This window comes from Stenella coeruleoalba (assembly GCF_951394435.1).
Source record: "Stenella coeruleoalba genome assembly, chromosome: 17".
Lineage (NCBI taxonomy): Eukaryota > Metazoa > Chordata > Mammalia > Artiodactyla > Delphinidae > Stenella > Stenella coeruleoalba.
In genome coordinates this window covers 32,701,410-32,722,419 of record NC_137163.1, presented here as the reverse complement: position 1 = coordinate 32,722,419, position 21,010 = coordinate 32,701,410, and the positions used below count along the sequence as shown (strand labels likewise).

At 38.6% G+C, this 21,010-nt stretch overlaps 1 protein-coding gene across 1 annotated transcript in view; it reads right to left on the bottom strand.

Annotated features, from left to right (window-relative positions):
* Positions 1-3,497: 3,497 nt before the first annotated feature.
* Positions 3,498-21,010, bottom strand: part of SLC25A32 (solute carrier family 25 member 32) — a 49,720-nt gene continuing 32,207 nt past the window's right edge. The window contains exons 2-7 of the mRNA XM_079902238.1: positions 16,936-17,086; positions 15,017-15,102; positions 13,572-13,732; positions 13,086-13,199; positions 12,614-12,759; positions 3,498-4,848 (exon numbers count right to left, since the gene is read on the bottom strand). Coding sequence (XP_079758364.1) covers positions 4,713-4,848; positions 12,614-12,759; positions 13,086-13,199; positions 13,572-13,732; positions 15,017-15,102; positions 16,936-17,086 — 794 coding nt within the window. The 3' untranslated portion in view covers positions 3,498-4,712. The remainder of the gene's footprint in view (positions 4,849-12,613; positions 12,760-13,085; positions 13,200-13,571; positions 13,733-15,016; positions 15,103-16,935; positions 17,087-21,010) is intronic.

Sequence of the window (21,010 nt, the reverse complement as noted above, 5' to 3'; positions counted from 1 at the left end):
AATACCTCAAAATATTTGTTTTCTCTCCATCTCAGAGAGAGGAATATTAAACTACTTAGGCTTCTTTGGTATGTTAAATTACATGGGAAGCATTGTCAAATAGGTGGTGATGAAACTTCTTAGATTGTACCCTATGGGTAAATGTTACCAACATACATATTCTGGAAATTATATGGAACTCCTAAAATTCTGGTAGGTCCTGGTAAAAATTATATCAGTCATAATTTTAGTAATTATCTTAAATTGTTGTGTGTCACAGCAGTAACCAAGTTTTCCAATTGCATTATAATCAGGTCTTTAACCTTGACTTTTTAAGTCTTTTGACGTTTATAGGCAGTTATCATTGTACTCTTTTTGCAAAATACTTCATCTTCAAGAAGATCCACAGAGAGTACTTTTTGACGTGAACAGATTTCTGATAATTTTCACATCATACTGCTGAACTGGGTAAGAAATCAGAATTCTAATCAACTGGATGGCTTCATGTAACTGTTACCAGAAGATTAAGATCAAGGACTAGTCACACAGGAGTGGGTGAACAGACTATGGTTATAATTTTTGGTTTTTGTCTGAAATATTACTGGGTTTTAATCTGTTTTCCAGATATAAGGAAACCTTTGAAATATACCTCTGTAAGTAGAACTGAAACCTTATCTTTTCTACCAGATGCCTCCAGAATTTGGAAACGCTTAGGTTCCCAGCAGCTTTATCAGGCCTGTAAGGAAGGCCACCTCCTAAAAGGTACAGGAAGCTCACTGTATTTTGGGGACCTCGAGAAGAGAGGAATTCGCCTAAATCCATCACCCAAATCTATAGATATCACAGGTTGAATGTATGACATACCTTTGGTATGGGTTTCCTAGCCCTGAGGTTTTTAAAGTTCAATCTGAGATTCTTTATGAAAAGTTCCAGCACAGCCAATTTAAAAGTCTATGTGGTCAATTACCCAGACTTATTTTGCAAACAAATAAGTCTTAATTTGGCTATATTTTGTAGAAATGAGGGTACTTTTAGAGAGAAAAAGATTGTTTCAGTGAATACAGAATTCTAGTTTTGTTAATTGATGTCTGTATTTACTGGTGAAGACTCACTTCCCAGATAACTCCTTGTTAATTTAGTCATTAAAAAGACACTGTTTCTGAAGTTCTTCACAGTAATCTAACTTTGGAAGAAGATCAAGATGCATCATGACCTGCAACCAGGTTATGCATACTGGAAAAGACATCAGATAAAGGACTCTTTTGGGCCACTTCGGAGGGGACCTTATCAGACCTCTACAACCGAATGAACTGCAACTCCAATTTCTGACACCTGACTTAGACTAAGACCAGCACTACCAGACCAGGATGAGAATATTACATCAGAAGTAGACAGCTGACCCAAGATGCCAGAGCAGGTCGGTATACTGATTACTTTGACAATTGCTCACACTTTTGCTAATGAACCAAATGTATTTCTTGGGCTCAATCCCATGCAAGTTTCAAAAAAAAAAAAAAATCAATCCAATCGCTGGGTTTGTGGCCAATAACCAGTACTCCCAGGTTGCCTTGGTGGATTTCTCCTCTCCAAAGCTGTAACTGGATGGTTCTTAGACATTTTATTTCAAACGAAACTCTAGCACCATGCAAGCTAACATTGCCACCAATATCACTAACTGATACCCTCTTACCTGGCCAATTAACGGTGCATGTTCTGAACCTGGCCATAATACTCCTTTTTTATTAGATGTTGAATATTGGGTAGCTCCTAACAGGACCCAATGGATTTACTGAACAAGTTTATGACCTTGGCTCTCCCCAGGTTGGTTAAGAAGATAAAAAACTGGTTTCCCTTGGGCTCAAGGTCACCTATGGCTACCGTGGAAACAGCCCCTGTCAATCTGTAATGTGAGTACTCTGGTTACTACCAGTTTTCCAAATGGCATGAACATTTATCCATGATATTTGTTTACTCATCTTATGACCCATGAAGTGTCAGATTTCTGCTCTGAACAATCCTCTTCCTAGTTTAGGGGAAATATTAGGAAAATGGTTTTGTTTAGGAGGATTTTGGCTTAAATCTTTGCTAATGATATTGCTACTACCACCAATTTAGTTTGTGGAACTTATAAGTTGATACTTTCCTGCCTTTCATGCTGTGTCACCTACTCGTACTAAGGTAATGTCTAAATGACTTGAAACTATAGATCACATCTGTAGTTCTATATAAAATAATGGACATACCCCACACACATGTGAGGAAAATTGGCTTAAGTCTTACTGGACAACTTAGAATTGAATGTCAGTCCTTGCCAAACATCCTGCTAGTACAACTCCCCCGAAAGGAGAGAATCGGGCCATTAAGACCAGGCATCAAGGGACAGGCAAGCAGCCATCCTGGTTTTGAGGGACCGAATATTTGATCACCTAACACTTTCTACTGAAAGATTATTTCACAATTTCCGCCCATTGATCATTAAAGGTCATATTTTATGGCAAGACAAGAAAAACTTAAACTTTTCTCTGCCCTTTGGTGGCCTCTCTCCCCACTACTGTGCATTGTGTATCTGCATTATGCATCGGCCAAACCTTCCCCATTGGCAGAGATACCTGCTCAACCACAGAGAGCAACACTCTCCTAGCATCAGAAAGACAACTCCTTAAAAGATAGTATTCCTTCTTGATCTTGTAAGGGGCCAAGATGATGCTTAGACTTGGATTGTGTAAACTATCAACAACACGTCATCTAAATGTATAGCCTTCTGTCTCAACAAACTTCTATAACTGTGTCTTTACTTCACTTCTCAGAGCTTTCTGAGATGCTCTTCCTGGGTTGTAATATCCAAATTTGGCTCGAATAACAGTTTCCATTCCTTAGGTTGACTGATTTTTGTCAACATCTCATAGTGGCTTGCTTCCTCCCATATGTCAAAATGTTTCAAATACTACCTCCTCAGAGACCTTTCCTGACCCCAGCTGTCCTACCTGGCATAGCAACACTATTCCCAACTCCTTAGTTTTACTTCTAGCATTTAATATTTGAAATTATATTATGCATATTTATGTTTTGTCACTTCACACTAAAATGAAAATTCCCTGAGGGCAGGAATGTTTTGTAGCTCATTTACTGCCATATCCTCAATGCTTGGTAACATACATGGCACAGCGCAGGAAGGAGTGCTGTAACCGTTGATCGAGTGGAATGAATTCTCTTCTCAGAACTCGTGCAGGGCTTGTAGAAATCTTCTTGCGTGTTCTTTATCTAGAACTGTAGTTATTTAATGCTTATTCATCCCACAAGCCTGTATGCTCTCAGAGGACAGGAATTATGGCTTATTAATTTAGGGGTACACAGGAGGCATTCAAATAATGGCACTACCTCTAAAACTCCAAATATCAACTGCAACTTGTCTTTCCATACAGGGACTATTATCAGGATTTCATGTGAATAATAGTATTATTCAGAAAGAGGAAAATACATCACATTTAATTTATAATGCATTCCTCTGCATGTAACTAGATACAGTAAATACAATTAGGTACTTATCTTTATTTTTAAAACAAAGCCATTTTCAAAATATTAAAAAAATAGACCTCTTTTCAAAGAACCATCTAAATATGGCTTTGACAGCCACAGTATTTTATTTATAACAAATAGATGGTACTGCAAAAAGCATTCATACATGTTTACGTAAATAAAAATGTTAGTATCATTCTGGCACCTTTTTGGGGCAGGCCTTTATATTTATAGAAAAATTACCGTAACTCAAAAGTAAAATCAATAATGGCCTTTACTGTAATTTGTATTTAAACCTGAATTTGAGCAACCAGTGTAGACTGGTAACTTATTTGGGATCTGGACTCACATATCTGAAATCTGAAGTAGAAAGCTAAAGCTTCTCATTTCCATACAGTTTATCAAGAAATGTACCCCAGTCATTCTAGTATCTATATAAGGTGATCTATTAGCAACACCAGTAAAGTGATTTATAGACAAATATGCTAAGTAAGGGCTGACACAGCTGGATCCTAGTTCAGATTTTATAAAAAGACACTAAGTACCTATGCCGAAAAATAATGTGATCCAGGATTACATTTTAAATGATGAAAGAGCTTCTGGGAAAAAAAATTAGTGATGGAGTGACAACAGATGTCAGGTACTTCTCAAATTAAGAGAAGTACATAACTGCATTCCAAATGAATTAAAACAAAAGCACATTTACAGTGGATTTTTTTTCCCCACCAAACTTTCCCGTTTCAAAAATGGTCAGGATTTGGGCAACTTCTTTCCCAGCAAACACTCGAAACAGCAATGACATCTTTTAAGAAGTCTTTTTTTTTTGCTATTGCACAGAGGTTGATTTTAAAGCCAATACAGACAAACGAGTTCAGAAAAAGGAGCGGTCTTCAAATCCATTCAGCAAATGCTGCAAATCAGCTTCTACGTGGACAATGAAATGGAGAAAATCTGTGAAACTCTCCATTTGGTGTCAGTTTTACTGTCGTGTTGCTGGCAACCATTTCAGGTAGAGGAAGCCAAGTCCCATACGTATGGGGAAAGCAAAAGCAGAAAAACATTGTGAAGGCTTAGCAGTTCTGTGACTTCTAATGATTATAGACCGAATTCAATTATGAGCCATGTTGCTGTGCAGTATTCTTCTGAGTTTCATGTCTCAAATACAAAGGAGCACATGGCTGCCTTGGGCAGATGTACTGGAATTATCTTCTTTTAGTTTACTTTTTCTTTTCTCTAAGGCCAAGTAAAAAATGTGAGATATTTTCATATACCACAAAGGTAATACAGCAGGCTGGAGTCACTCTAATCAAATTGGGGGCAATTCCTTTGTAAAATCCACCGATGCCTTCTTTCCTTTAGAGAGAGAAAAAAAGGATTTATACAGATATATACATATATACACATATATACTTAATTTCCTACAGAGCTAGCCTGAAGATAAAATCATAAACATCTTTCAAATGCCCTTAAATGTGTGAACATGTAACAGTATTAGCTGATCTAATGCAGGCATTAAACATCTCAAAACTAATAAAAATGCTAGACAACACTAAACATAGCACACAAAAATAAAACTTTATTTTCTTAATGCCTAGAATTGGAATAAAGCCTTGAAACTTTTCACTTACTTTCTCAATATATATATTTACTAAAGTGAACTGAATTTAAATGTTTAAATACTCTGTTCTGGCCTTTTAGAATTAAAAAGAAACGTGGGGATGTATACCTATAACAACTTAAACATCCCCACACTGAAGACATGCATGTCTTCCATACATGGAAACAAGTGTTTGCGAAAGTTCTGCTACCAGTAGCAGATGTGGGGCCTTTTTTCCTTTTCTTTTTTTAAATTGGAGTATAATTGCTTCACAATGTTGTGTTAGTTTCTGCTATGCAATGAAGTGAATCAGCTATATGCATACATATACCCCTCACTCTTGGACCTCCCACCCCCCCCCCCATCTACGTCAACACAGAGCAAGGAGCTGAGCTCCGTGAGCTATATAGCAGGGTCCCATGAGCTAGCTATTTTACACATGGTAGTGTATTTATGTCAAACCTAATTTCCCAATTCATTCCATCCTCCCCTTCCCCCCGCCAACATGTCCACACGTCCGTTCTCTACATCTGTGTCTCTATTCCTGCCCTGGAAATAGGTTCATCTATGATTCCACATGCACGCATTAATATACGATATCTGTTTTTCTCTGACTTCCTTCACTCTGTATGACAGACTCTAGGTCCATCCACATCTCTACAAATGACCCAATTTTGTTTCTTTTTATGGCTGAGTAATATTCCATAGTATATATGTACCACATCTTCTTTATCCATGCATCTGTCCATGGACATTTAGGTTGTTTCCATGAGCTGGCTATTTACAAATAGTGCTACAATGAACACTGGGTTACATGTGCCTTTCTGCATTGTGGTTTTCTCAGGGTATATGCCCAGTAGTAGAATTGCTGGGTCATAGGGTAGTTCTATTTTTAGTTTTTTAAGGAACCTCCAGACTTTTCTTCACAGTGGCTGTATCAATTGACATTCCCACCAACAGTGCAAGAGGGGTCCCTTTTCTCCACACCCTCTCCAGCATTTATTGTTTATAGATTTTTTGATGATGGCCATTCTGACTGGTGTGAGGTGATACCTCACTGTAGTTTTGATTTGCATTTCTCTAATGGTTAATGATGTTGAGCATGCTTTCATGTGCTTGTTGGCAATCTGTATATCTTCTTTGGAGAAATGTCTATTTAGGTCTTCTGCCCATTTTTTGATTGGATTTTTTGTTTTTTTGATATTGAGCTACATGAGCTGTTTGTGTATTTTGGAGACTAATCCTCTGTCAGTTGTTTCGTTGGCAAATATTTTCTCCCATTCTGAGGGTTACTCTTCGTCTTCTTTATGGTTTCCTTTGCTGTGCAAAAGTTTTAAATTTCATTAGGTCCCATTTGCTTATTTTATTTCTATTTTCATTACTCTAGGTGGTGGGTCATAAAAGATCTTGCTGTGATTTATGTCAAAGAGTGTTTTTCCTATGTTTTCCTCTAAGAGTTCTATAATGTCTGGCCTTACATTTAGGTCTTTAATCCATTTTGAGTTTATTTTTGTGTATGGTGTTAAGGAGTGTTCTAATTTCATTCTTCTACATGTAGCTGTCCAGTTTTCCCAGCACCACTTACTGAAGAGGCTGTCTTTTCTCCACTGTATATTCTTGCCTCCTTTGTCATAGATTAGATGACCACAGGTGCGTGGGTTTATCTCTGGGCTTTCTATCCTGTTCCATTGATCTTTCTGTTTTTGTGCCAGTACCATACTGTCTTGATATTGCTCCAGCTCTGTTTTTCTTTCTCAAGATTGCTTTGGCTATTAGGGAACTTTTGTGTTTCTATACAAACTGTAAAACTTTTGGTTCTAATTCTGTGAAAAAAAAAAAGCCATTGGTAGTTTGATAGGGATTACACTGAATCTGTAGATTGCTTTGGGTAGTATAGTCATTTTCACAATGTTGATTCTTCCAATCCAAGAACATGGTATATCTCCCCATCTGTTTGTATCATCTTTGATTTCTTTCATTAGTGTCTTTTTTTTGTTTGTTTTTAAGACTGTTTGGAATTTATTCTCTTAAATAAGAACGGTAACATTTGTTAAAAAAAATTAAAAGTACAACACCTTACTTTCACAGTAACGGAAAAACGAAGTTACGCAATTAAATAACAATACCACAGGTTAAAAACAGAGGCAAACACAAGGCTTCATGGCAGGAAGCATGGAGGTGGACAGGCGCACCGTTCTGGCACAGCTCTGGCCTCTGTACCACGCCTGGGGACCCGCCTGCCGCCCTCTACCCCAAGCTTAACGGACCAGGAAAAGTGGGGTGCAGAATCCCTTAATTCACTGGTCAGGCCTTCAAGGCCATGCTGAGGGCCGTTTCTGGAGAGACTAAGGATTCCACTGTCCTACAGACATACTAAACACCAAGAGACACCAGGGAGTTGTGGTAACAGACCTGGGGTGGGGGGAAGGGGTAAACACAGGCCTGAAAGCAAAGCAAACCTGGGGTTCCTGAGCAAGAGCCCTGCTCCCCTGGTTTGTCTAAGTCACCTTTCTGGGGTTGGGAGTGTGCACTGCTCACTTTCTGAGACACTTGCCCCTGCGGTCCCCACCTCCCCCAGGGTGCCTGGCTACTCTGATCTCCCCAAACCCCGACCGGAACACTAAGCCAGGTCAGTGGCACAGTCCCCAGTGTAAGCCAGAACCAAGGAACAAGAAGCTTGGGAAAAACCTTCCCTAGTATTATTATTATTTAGGGCACAATACATAAACGTGTACTTGTATATATGAAACTAAACCAGAGCAAACATATGTGTGTATATATATAAATGTTCACACAACACCATCTACTTTGACTCTTGGGGTAGGGTTGGGGAGGGAAGCTGGATTCGGATTCTCTTTGCTTTTCTAATAGGCTTTCCAGAAATGCCTATAAGAGAAGAGGGCTTGGGAAGCAGTGGGAAGATCTCGTAACTTCCTCCTGATGGCAGGAACCCAGGATCGTACCGCGTGGCTATTCTAGCTGGTGTGGGAAATGCCTGCATTTCCTAATGGCTCATTCAGCATCCAAACTATGGAACCCAAAGGTGACCATGCAGGTGACCACGGGCATGCACCAGCCACAGCGAGGCAGCCTTTTATGTTAAGATCCTCTTTCCACAAGACGACAGACAACGAAGCCTTTCTCCCATCCCATGTCTGTGACCTGTACTGGAAGCAATGCTCTTCTGTTCCCTATGATACCCCAAGCCGGTACACTTCAGTTTTGGTTACCCGCTATGTGAGGTGTAAAGGGGATTCCTCTGGATGAAAAGATCTAAAAACCTTCAACCGAGGGTCTTGTATTCAACGAGAAAACATCCCACTGGGGTTTTTCTTTCTCTGCCTGTTGTTATCCAAATGTTTCCTCAAGTCAGGGAAGGTACGATGAGGCCAGGGTAAGAAAATCTGTGCCAGGTCCACTGACCTGCAGCAGAAATATAAGAAGCTTTTGAAACAAAGCATTTACTGATTTTGAGAACAGAAAAGAGGGTTTCTACATTAAAAGATGCTAAACCAGGCAGCAGCTGGAGGCCAGGTTGCCAGAGACAGATGATGCTGGACTAGATTCTAACTCGCGGGTTGTGTTTGTGTTTTTGGCAACAGCAGTCATTTTGGTGTAAGAGGAGAAGAACATAAGGGAAAAGAGGGAAATGCCCATCAGTGTCTTAGTTTTCCGAGTATAGGTCTTTTTGTCTCCTTAGGTAGGTTAATTCCTAGGTATTTTATTCTTTTTGTTGCAATGGTAAATGCGACTGCTTCCTTAATTTCTCTTTCTGATCTTTCTTTGTTAGTGTATAGGAAATTCAAGAGATTTCTGTGCATTAATTTTGTATCCTGCAACCTTACCAAATTCATTGATTAGTTCTAGTAGTTTTCTGGTGGCATCTTTAGGATTATCTATGTATAGTATCATGTCATCTGCAAACAATGACAATTTCACTTCTTTTCCAATTTGTATTCCTTTTCTTTCTTTTTCTTCTCTGATTCCGTGGCTAGGACTTCCAATACTATGTTGAATAATAGTGGTGAGAGTGCACATCCTTGTCCTGTTCCTGAGTGTAGAGGAAATGCTTTGTTTTTCACCATTGAGAATGATGTCTGCTGTGGGTTTGTTGTATATGGCCTTTATTATGTTGAGGTAGGTTCCCTCCATGCCCACTTTCCGGAGAGTTTTTATCATAAATGGGTGTTGAATTTTGTCAGAAGCTTTTTCTGCATCTGTTGAGATGATCATATGGTTTCTACTCTTTAATCTGTTCATATGGTGTATCACAATGACTTGCTGATACTGAAAAATCCTTGTATCCCTGGGGTAAATCCCACTTGATTATGGTGTATGATCCTGTTAATGTACTGTTGGGTTTGAATTGCTAGTATTTTGTTGAGGATTTCTGCATCTATGTTCATCAGTGATACTGGTCTGTAATTTTCTTTCTTTGTGACATCTTTGTCTGGTTTTGGGATCAGGGTGATGGTGGACTCATTGAACGAGTTTGGGAGTGTTCCTCCCTCTGCAGTTTTTTGGAAGAGTTTGAGATGGATAGGTGTTAGCTCTTCTCTAAATGTTTGATAGAATTTGCCTGTGAAGCCATCTGGTCCTGGACTTTTGTTTGTTGGAAGATTTTTAATCACAGTTTCAATTTCATTACTTGTGATTGATCTGTTTGTATTTTCTAATTCTTCCTAGTTCAGTCTTGGAAAGTTGTACCTTTCCAAGAATTTGTCCATTTCTTCCAGGTTGTCCATTTTATTGGCATAGAGTTGCTTGTAATAGTTTCTTATGATCCTTTGTATTTCTGTGGTGTCTGTTGTAACTTCTCCCTTTTCATTTCTAATTTTATTGGTTTGAGTCCTCTCCCTTCTTTTCTTGATGAGTCTGGCTAAAGGTTTATCAATTTTGTTTATCTTCTCAAAGAACCAACTTTTAGTGTTATTGATCTTTGCTATGGTTTGCTACATTCCTATTTCATTTGTTTCTGCTCTAATCTTTATGATTTCTTTCCTTCTACTAAATGGGTTTTCTTTGTTCTTCTTTTTCTAGTTGCTTTGGGCATAAGGTTAGATTGAGATTTTTCTTGTTTCTTGATGTGAGACTGAATTGCTATAAACTTCCCTCAGAACTGCTTCTGCTGTGTCCCACAGGTTTTGGGTCGTCGTGTTTTCGTTGTCACTTCTTTCTAGGTATTTTTAAATTTACTCTTTGATTTCTTCAGTGGTCTCTTGGTTATTTAGCAGCGCACTGTTTAGCCTCCATGTGTTTGTGTTTTTTACAGTTTTTTTCCTATAATCTAATCTCATAGCGTTGTGGTTGGAAAAGATGCTTGATACAACTTCAATTTTCTTAAATTTTCCGAGGATTGATTTGTGACACGAGATGTGATCTATCCTGGAGTGTGTTTTCGTCCGCTTTCAGATGGAATGTCCTAGAAATATCAATTAAGTCTATCTGGTCTATCCTGTCATTTAAAGCTGTGTTTCCTTATTTATTTTCATTTTGGATGATCTGTCCATTGGTGAAAGTGGGGTGTTAAAGTCCCCTACTATGAATGTGTTACTGTTGATTTCTCATTTTATGGCTGTTAGTATTTGCCTTATGTATTGAGGTGCTCCTATGTTGGGTGCATATATATTTATAATTGTTATATCTTCTTCTTGGATTAATCCCCTGATCATTATGTAGTGCCCTTCCTTATCTCTTATAAGAGTCTTTATTTTAAAGTCTATTTTATCTGAAACTAGTATTGCTACTCCAGTGATTTCCATTTGCATGGAATATTTTTTCCATCCACTGCCTTTCAGTCTGTATGTGTCCCTAGGTCTCAAGTGGGTCTCTTGTAAACAGTATATATATGGGTCTCCTTTTTGTATCCACTCAGCCAGTTTGTGTCTTTTGGTTGGAGCATTTAATTCATTTACATTCAAGGTGATTATCGACATGTATGTTCCTATTACCATTCTCTTAATTGATTTGGGTTTGTTTTTGCGGGTCTGCTTCTTCTTTTGTGTTTCCTGCCTAGAGAAGTTCCTTTAGCATTTGTTGTAAAGCTGGTTTGGTGGTGGTGAATTTTCTTTAGCTTTTGCTTGTCTGTAAAGCTTTTGATTTCTCCATCGAAGCTGCATGAGATCCTTGCTGGGTTGTAGGTTTTTCCCTTTCATCACTTTAAATGTATCCTGCCACTCTCTTCTGGCCTGCAGAACTTCTGCTGAAAAGTCTGCTGATAACCTTACAGGGATTCCCTTCTATGTTATTTGTTGCTTTTCCTCTGCTGCTTTTAATATTTGTTCTTTAATTTAATTTTTGTTAGTTTGATTACTGTGTCTTGGCGTGTTTCTCCCTGGGTTATCCTGCCTGGGACTCTCTGTGCTTCCTGGACTTGGGTGGCTATTTCCTTTCCCACGTTAGGGAAGTTTTCTACTATAATCTCTTCAAATATTTTCTCAGGTCCTTTCTCTCTCCCTTCTCCTTCTGGGACCTCTATAATGCGAATGTTGGTGCATTTAATGTTGTCCCAGAGGTCTCTTAGGTTGTTTTCATTTCTTTTCATTCTTTTTTCTTTATTCTGCTCCTTGGCAGTTATTTCCACCATTCTACCTTCCAGCTCACTTATTTGCTCTTCTGTCTCAGTTGTTCTGCTACTGATTCCTTCTAGTGTATTTTTCATTTCAGTTATTGTGTTGTTCATCACTGTTTGTTTGTCCTTTAGTTCTTCTAGGTCTTTGTTAAACATTTCTTGTACTTTCTCCATTCTATTTTGGAGATTTTGGATATCTTTACTCTCATTACTCTGAATTCTTTTTCAGGTAGGTCGCCTATTTCCTCTTCATTTATTCGGTCTTGTAGGTTTTTACTTTGCTCCTTCGTTCGTAACATTTTTTTGTTGTCTTGCCTTTTTTGATGGGTGGGGCCGTGTTCCTGCCTTACTGGTTGTTTGGCCTGAGGTGTCTAGTACTGGAGTTTGCAGGCAGTTGGTTAGAGCTGGGTCTTGGCGCCGAGATCAGGACCTCCGGGAGACCGCACCCTGATTAATATTCCCTGGGGTCTGGTTGCTCGGGGGCTCCTCTCATCCCCTTAGGTGTCTGTGGTCCCCCACCAGTGCCTGGTAGGTGTCCTAGTTGTGAGGAGTCACGAACTCCGCGTCCTCCTAGTCTGCCATCTTGACCCCGCCCCCCCCTTGGGGCCTTCTTAATTCTATTAAACTAGGTTTTTTATGACTTCCTATGTTCAGTGCCATTCAAATATTCTATAATACCTAAATTTTAATTAATTTGTCAAGGTACTTTCACACATCTCATTTGATTTTTATAAACAACTCTGTCAACCTAGATAGTCAAATTTTATAGATGAAGAAGTCGAGGCTCATGGTTTTCTATGGAGTAAATGGGATATGGGGAGGAAGGGTCCATCAGCCATGTTTTCACCACAGACACTGGTCTTTGCTATAAAACTAATGATGTCAACTGGACAGTTTAAGATTTACAAGGTACCTCCTAAGAGCCACTTTGATATACCACATACTCTTACCTCCATGTCTTTGTGATTACATCCAATACACCATTGTAAAACATGTGTTGATCCTGCAGACGAGCTCTTACAACTTGGTATGGGTATGTTGCTGCCACAGCAAATATTTTGGATAATGCTGCAACTGATATATATTCTACCGTGCTCTAAAATGACAACAGAAAACATTTGTTTTTCTTTAGGTAGGGTTTCTTTAAAAATATAGAAGTAAAATTTACATAGGGAAACCAACACTGAAGTGGATCCACAAGTGAAAAATACTGTTTCCCCTCTTGAAACAAGGTCGTTCAATGGGGTTCTATTTTTTACAGTTGTGTGCCATTATCCTGTAAAGTATTTAACTATAAATTAAATTAGTGGCAGAATCAGTACTTATCATCATAGCAATACTACCAAAGTAAACGTGACAAAATTTCCATCTATTAAATGCCCATAAAAATAAATACCAGTGTTTTTTCAAGTATCACCTTACCAACTGTGCTTCTGGTAATCTATTGGTATGTTGGTTGTATTTCAATTTCAACAATTCATATGCCATAAACTGAAGGGCACCATGTGATGTTCCAAACAGCCCAGGAATAAACCCCTAGAAAGGAACAAGTGAAGAAAAAAAAAAAAAAGCTAAACTAAGCGAGTTTCCAAGGGACCACAGCTTCCGGGGAGGGGAGTAAGGAATGAGTGACCTCAATGTGTGACTTAGAGGAATGGTTACTCAACAAAGTTTTATTTTAGACAGTCCTTCTCACACCCACCAGTGTCACGATGATACTTCTTATGGTAATGAGGATAAACAGTTTAAAGTACAATTTCAATACAGATTTCGGTTGTCATTAAATTGTTCCTTGCCTAAGTCTGGTTTCTTTTCAGGACTGAGTACAGGTCATTCCGAACTCAGACAATAGAGCCAAGGGAAATTACAATTGTCAGCTATTAAAATATATTGATAACGATTCATTACCTTATACAATCCACGCACACCTTCATACTTATATATTTTCAAAAGTGTATCAAACATTCCTTTATATTGCCGCTGTGAGGCATTAACAACACCATCGTACTGTAACATAAGGCGAGTTTTTGTTACCCATAATGGGTTGGTAATGCAGAGGGTCATGGCTCCTGAAATCAGATTTAAATAATATTACTCAGCATACAGGTACTTTCTCACTTCTGACAAGCTGAATTAAGAACAGTCCATTTATATAAAGAATGGGGCTGTACCTGCAACAGCAAGGTGTGGTCCCTGAGGCACAGACCTAGGGTTAATGGGTAGACATAGTTTTTGGTGGTCTTAAAAAGTTCCCCATGTGGTTAGTGAGAAGTAAATTTAAAAGGTGATGAAAATGTGAAACACTTTCCCTTTGAGGTGTGAGGGTAGCAAAGATGTCCTGGCTCCTAGACAAAGTGGCCTAGTGTGGAGAACAGACCGAGGTCCTGGGAAGCAGATGCTGATAAGGAGATACATATACTTAGGAGGAGGACACAGTACAACCCAGAGGGGCTGAAGATTAGGGGAAAAGGACCAGCAATCCAGCACCTCAATCATCTGTGCATGTGCACACGTATACCCACCCCAACTTTATCACCCTCTTCCTCAAAACCACTCAAGGTAGCCACAACACCTCAAAAATTAAATAACTATGTAATATCAAAAGAAATATTTACATTCTTTACAGATAGTGATGATTTTGTTAAAAAAAATTCAAATGGTTAAGTTTCTCATTTGCCAAGTTTCCTAAGTAGTCCTTTATTCAACAAGTATTTATGGAGTCCTATTGTGAGTCAGGTCTCTGCTAGCAGCTAGGTATTCAAAATGAGCAAGATAATTCTTGCCTTAAAAAACAATCAGTAAACATTAAGAAACCAAGGTGGGGAATTCCCTGGCAGTCCAGTGGATTCAGCACTTTCTCTGCCGAGGACCTGGGTTCAATCCCTGGTTGGGAAACTAAGATCCCACAAGCCGTGCAGCACGGCCAAAAAGAAAAAAAAAAAACCACCAAGGTAACAAGGTATCAAAGTAGGAGTTAAAAGACTTAAGAGTCCTACTTTGTTTTTCCTTCTGAATATTACACATACATAAGGCAATTAAACAAGACTATTTAATTGTTTAATTTGAAAACTGAAATCATATTTTAATGGAAGAAACACTATACCAAATCATCTTAAATTAGAGAGTCGTAACCTTTCTAAATATTATACCCTTTGAGACAAGTAAAATTCTTGAAATCTATCCAGAGTAATCCATCAGAATACTTGCCTTCTAAGAAATTTCATGTGATAACTGATTAGTATAGTTAGATGAGCATATTTAAACTCAGGTGTTCATAGGAAAAAAAGCAAATAAAGAACAAAAGTGAAAATCAAGTTGGAAGTTGATGTTTTATATTTCACACACTACCTTACCAGCTTCAGCAGCTGAGATGAGATATTCTGTTGCCTCTAACCTTTCTGCTCTTCCTTCTGTCTTATATGATTTGATGGCATTGTAACTAAAAGAATTAAACATGAACAGGTGTATAAATATTTGAATGGGTGACATAAAGCAGTAAATTCTATTTTAAAGTGTGGGTAACTTAAAAATACCTCAAAAGTAGAAGTCAATATGTAATCCAACTACAAAACAAGACCTTTTTCAAATAATGGATTTACTGGAAATGGTTTACTGTAAGACTATACCATCTCTCCCCCCAGATATGTAGGCTGGCAATACATATGTAAAATATTTTCATCACATGTTCAACCATTAATAAAAACAGCAAACAGGAAAACTGGAAGGGGGAGGGTATACTGGTGCAGCAATTGGGCAGACAAAAAAAGGGCAGCTAACTATTACGTTCAGATACTGTGGTTGGCAATTCTGATACATAAAACACTCCACGGATCCCACCTAACAGATTAACAAGGACCATAGTGGCACACAAGAAATCATAACAAAAGATAACACAAACAGTACCATGAGAGATTCAGGAACTATTACTGAGATCAGAGAAGGCTTTGTGTAGGAGGCAACACGGAGCCAGGTAAGGAGAGACGGGTGCAGTTTCAATAGGGAAACACAAGCATGAGCAAAAGTTATAGGGGTGGATGGGAAGACAGGGCAAACTGAGCTACACTTGAGTGGCACACTGACATTTACGCTTTACTTGGCAGAAAACAGCCACAAAATGCTTCTGAGTAAGGGAGTTAAATCACCTTTTTTGTCAAACTCCAATTTCCATTTTCCTCCAGGAAGAAGGCTTCAACTAAATAAATCTTTCCAAACTTGACCAATCCATTCTATCATAAAACAAGTATACTGTTTTATGATAATTTCAACACATAAACCTTACATGGCTTGGCCTTAGAAACTCTCTTTAAAGAACCTACACAGCTCTGAAATTATTAACATAATAAATTTTATACATACGGTTTCGCCCATCTAGGAATGTCTTACAACTGAAAATAGGAAAAATATTTAAACAATATTAAGGCTGATTTATATTTTGATTTCACTTAGGAAATATTTTAAGGTTGGTTTGTATACTGCCATAAGATTATGAGAGATCAAGTAAAATGTCAGACACAAAAGAGAAGAAGGCAAATATACCAGGTACTGATGTTTTCCTAAAAATGCGCTGTATTAAAACAAAAGCCTCCCCATTCATGGATTCAGTTTCGGATATCAGAGGCAAGCTCAGAGCAGCACGCACTCCTCCACTGCGGTGTGATAATACTTTGTGTCCATGCCCTTGTACACTCAACAATTTGAATATGGCTGCCACAGGTGCTTTCTGTGGCTTCTTCAGTAAGCATCCAATATCAGTGATTACGAACGGTAATGATACCTGACAGTGAAGGAGTGAGGAAATGAATGAGCTACAAAGATGAAGGAGCAGGTCAAATAGGAGGTAAGAAAGAACATGCCTCAGACTCTTTCAGTCATGCACTGGCTTTGGCTTTCTGTTCCCATAGGGCTATCCTGTGATACATGTTCTTATGAGGACTCCAAGATCTGTCCTCTTCTGCTTTTCCAACTTCATTATGAATCAATGTATTTTGGGAAGCCACCTTCCTGAATCCATCTCACAGAAATGGCTTCTGGAAGAGTGTTTCTCCATCTCATCCTTTTACCTTCTTATTAATAACTTTTTTCCAAACTAAATGCCTCTGATAATAGCTTACAGAGAATGAGACTAATATGCCATTCTGCTCTTTCTAGCCCTTCCAATGCAGAGAAACTGATTAAATGACTCACCTTGCTTCACCAACTGATTTTTAAAAAAATCATTAAAAACATAAATTCCTTTTTATTTACTACTGTAAAATCTCCCAGACCTACTCACAAGAAAAAGTAGAGTCCCCAGGATAAGCCTGCACCCCACACATTTGGGGTTACTCCTTGGTAAAGTCCCCGTAGTCCATCAAGTTTCCAAATGGTGGTCAAGCAATGCAAAACTCCTTTATATTTCGGTCTCAGTTCCAATCCATCACTCACTGCAGTAAAGGATACACAGAGTTAGGTGGGAGCAAAGTTCTAGCTCTGAATTATATATAAACATGTAGATATCATACAATCAATCACAGAAAGGAGGTAAATTCAAAAGAAAAAAATTTTAGGTAGATAAAATTATTTTCCAGGATTTGATATTTTTAAATTAATAAATTCATATATTTATCTAAGTTTTAAGTGTGTAGTATACCCTCAATAAAAACTTGGATAAAGATGTGAGGAGCGATAAAGCAAATGTAGAGAATGGGATGAACTTTCCTGGAAATTCTCTTGCCACAGTCCCCACCAACACACACACACACACACACACAAATCAGAATAGAAAGTAGAAAATCCCATTGTTTTCTTACTCTCAAAAGTTCTAAATTAATAAAACATGATAGGGTAGAACAAAAACTGATACTACACACATTCTGTGTTACTTAAATAAGGAGAATTCAAATCTGTTTTGGAAGTTTAAAAGATAATGCTTATTTTAAATAACTTCTATTTCATGAAAGACTCCACAAGCCAATAAGAGATTGAAAACAATTTGTAGTATAGGGTTAATATATCTAATTTACAAAAAGGATTCACAAATCAATAAGAAAATGACAAACAGCCTCTAAAAAACTTATAGGCAAATTACATAAACTATCAATTCACAGAAAATTACTATGTGTAATTACACATAGTAATTTTCTGTGGATGGAACAGAAATGGAACAGAATGGAAAGCCCAGAAATAAACCCACCCACTTATGGTCAATTAATCTATGACAAAGGAGGTAAGAATATACAATGGAGAAAAGACAGTCCCTTCAGTAAGTGTGCTGGGAAAACCGGACAGCTACATGTAAAAGAATGAAATTAGAACATTCTCTAACACCATATACAAAACTAAACTCAAAATGGATTAAAGAACTAAATGTAATACCAGATACCATAAAACTCCTAAAGGAAAACATAGGCAGAACACTCTTTGACATAAATTGTAGCAACATTTTTTTGAATCTTTCTCCTAAAACAAAGGAAATAAAAGCAAAAACAAACAAATGGGACCTAATTAAACTTAAAAGCTTTTGCACAGCAAAGGAAACCATTGATGAAACGAAAAGACAACCTACCAAATGCGAGAAAATATTTGCAAATGATATGACCGATAAGTGGTTAATATCCAACATGTATAAACAGCTCCTATCACTCAACATCAAAAAAACAAACAACCCATGGCACAGGGGCTGGGTGCTGAAACACGGGCTGCAGCGAACAAACTGGGCGAGAGGACTGGGGTTGGCTGTGCAGAGACTGCCCAAAGGGACTGAAGTGTGGTCTGGGCCACAACAGGGTGTGTGTAGGGTGCAGCCCAGATCTTCCATAAAAGCCCCATTGTTAACACACACACACACACACACACACACACACACACACACACACACACACACACACACACACACACACACACACAGTGAGGGGTGGGGCCCCGCCATAGCAGCCTCATTCTCAGTGTGCTCACAGCAGGTGTGGCTCCGCTTCTAGGAGCTCTGGGGGTGCGCAAGTGCCCACACATAGAGATGAGACTAAAATCTGAGCAGATCCCTAGTGCTGGAGACTTCAGAAGCGGGGCTGAAATCTGAGCCATGTCCCAGCAGCTGTGTGGATTTATGCTGCTGGGGCTCTGAAGGTGTAGTGCCTGTGGGACATTGGAGCATATTACTGGCACTGGAGCAGGTCTGGTGTTAGCACTGGTGGGCTTTGTGGGCACCTGCATGCGGAGGTGGGGCTGGGGTCTGGGCTGATTCCATAGCTCCCATGGGCGGATCCCTGTGCTGGACTTCAGTGGCTCTGTGCTGGCGGCTTTGTGAGCACAGCACCTGAGGGACATCCTGGCCAATTGCCTGCATTCCCAAGGCTGAGGGCAGTGCCAACAACACTACTTTGCGAGCTCACACAGGTGACACCACAGAGTGCATTTCCTGGTGGACAGCCCCTGAGGAGGAATACTCAGCAGCTCCTATCCCAGCAGGAGCAATCCAGTCCCACCTACCTCACACTGTAGCTTAGAATCGAATATGGGGGCTTCTACTCCAACAACTGGGGAGCAGACCCTGCCCCTGACAGGCCTGTGACAACCACAGAACAAACATGAGGTCCCGTTCATGATCCAGTGCAGACTCTGGTTACCGCCACAACAATCACACCCCCTCTCAAGGGGATAACAGCCAGCACACACTGAGAAAAAGCAGCAGCAGGCATCCATACTAAAAACAGCCCTTGCACCAAAAATATTAGACTCACGCAGGCAACACAGGGATGCTCCCACATAAAAACAGCCTTTCAAGACCACAGTAGATAACTGTTTTTCCTAAACTCATAGTCAGAGAAATATAAATAAAATGAAGAAACAAAGAAACCACTCGCAACTAAAAGATCAAGAGACTTCCCCTGAAAGAACAAACAATGAAATAGCCCTTGCCAGTCTACTAGACCCTGAGTTCAAAAAGGAGGTAATAAAAATACTGAAGGAATTAAGAAAGGATGCCAACAGAAATGCAGATTACTGTAAAAATGACATAGAAACTATAAAGAGGAGCCAATTAAAATTAGAAAACTCATTTGCCAAGAAGAAAGCTGAACTAAAGGCAATAAATAGCAAACTGAATAATGCAAAAAACAAATAAGTGATCTGGAAGACAGAATAATGAAAATCACCCAATCAGAACAAAAGACAGAAAGACACATGAAAACAATATATGAGACCTATGGGATAACTTAAAGCATGGCAATCTATGCATAACAGGGATCCCAGAAAGAGAAGAAAGAGAAAAGGTGATCAAAAATGTATTTGAAGAAATTATGGCTGAAAACTTCCCAAACCTAAAGAAGGAAATAGATATCCAGGTACAGGAAGCACAGATGGTCCCAAACAAGATGAACCCAAACAGACCTACACCGAGACATATTATAATTAAAACAGCAAAAGTTAAAGATAAAGAGAGAATTCTAGAGGTAGAAAGAGAAAAAAAGTTGATTACAAGGGAACTCCTGTAAAGCTATCAGCTGATTTTTCTACAGAAATGCTGCAGGCCAGAAGGGAATGGCAAGATATATTCAAAGTCTTGAAAGGGAAAAACGTACAACCTAGGATACTCTACCCAGTGGGATTACTGTTTAAAATAGAAGGAAAGATAAACAATTTCCCAGACAAGCAAAAACTAAAAGAATACAGCAATACTAAACTTATGCTAAAAGAAATACTGAAAGGTCTTCTCTAAATAGAAAAAAAGCAATAATCTAAAGGAAAGAGAATCACAATTGGAAAGTAAATCATTTAAATAAGATAAATGTTTTTTGTGAAAGCAATTATAACTATAAACAGATAAACATGAAGATGTAAAAGAGGCCATCAAAATCATAAAATGTGGGGAAGGGGAGTAAGAAAACATAGATTTCATTTTTTTTAAGAATGTGTTTGAACTTATATGACTATGAGTCTAAAGCAGGTATATAGTAATGGGTTAATGTACTTGAAAACCAGGGAAACCACAAATCAAAAACAACAGATTCACAAAAACCAAAAAGAACTCGTGCATAATTTTTAAAAACCCATCAAACCAAAAAAGTAGAAAGAAAAAGAAACAGAAGAAATACAAAGTCAACTAGAAAACAAGGTTTAAAATTGGAATAAATCCCTATCTATCAATATTTACCTTAAATGTCTATGAACTAAATGCTCAAATCAAATGACAGAGTGGCAGATTGGATTAAAAACAACAAGAACCTCCAATATACTGCCCACTTTAGAGCGAAGGACACACATAGATTGAAAGTGAGGGGATAGGGACTTCCCTGGTGAGGCAGTGGTTAAGAATCCGCCTGTCAAAAAAAAAAAAAAAAAAGAATCCGCCTGTCAATGCAGGGGACATGGGT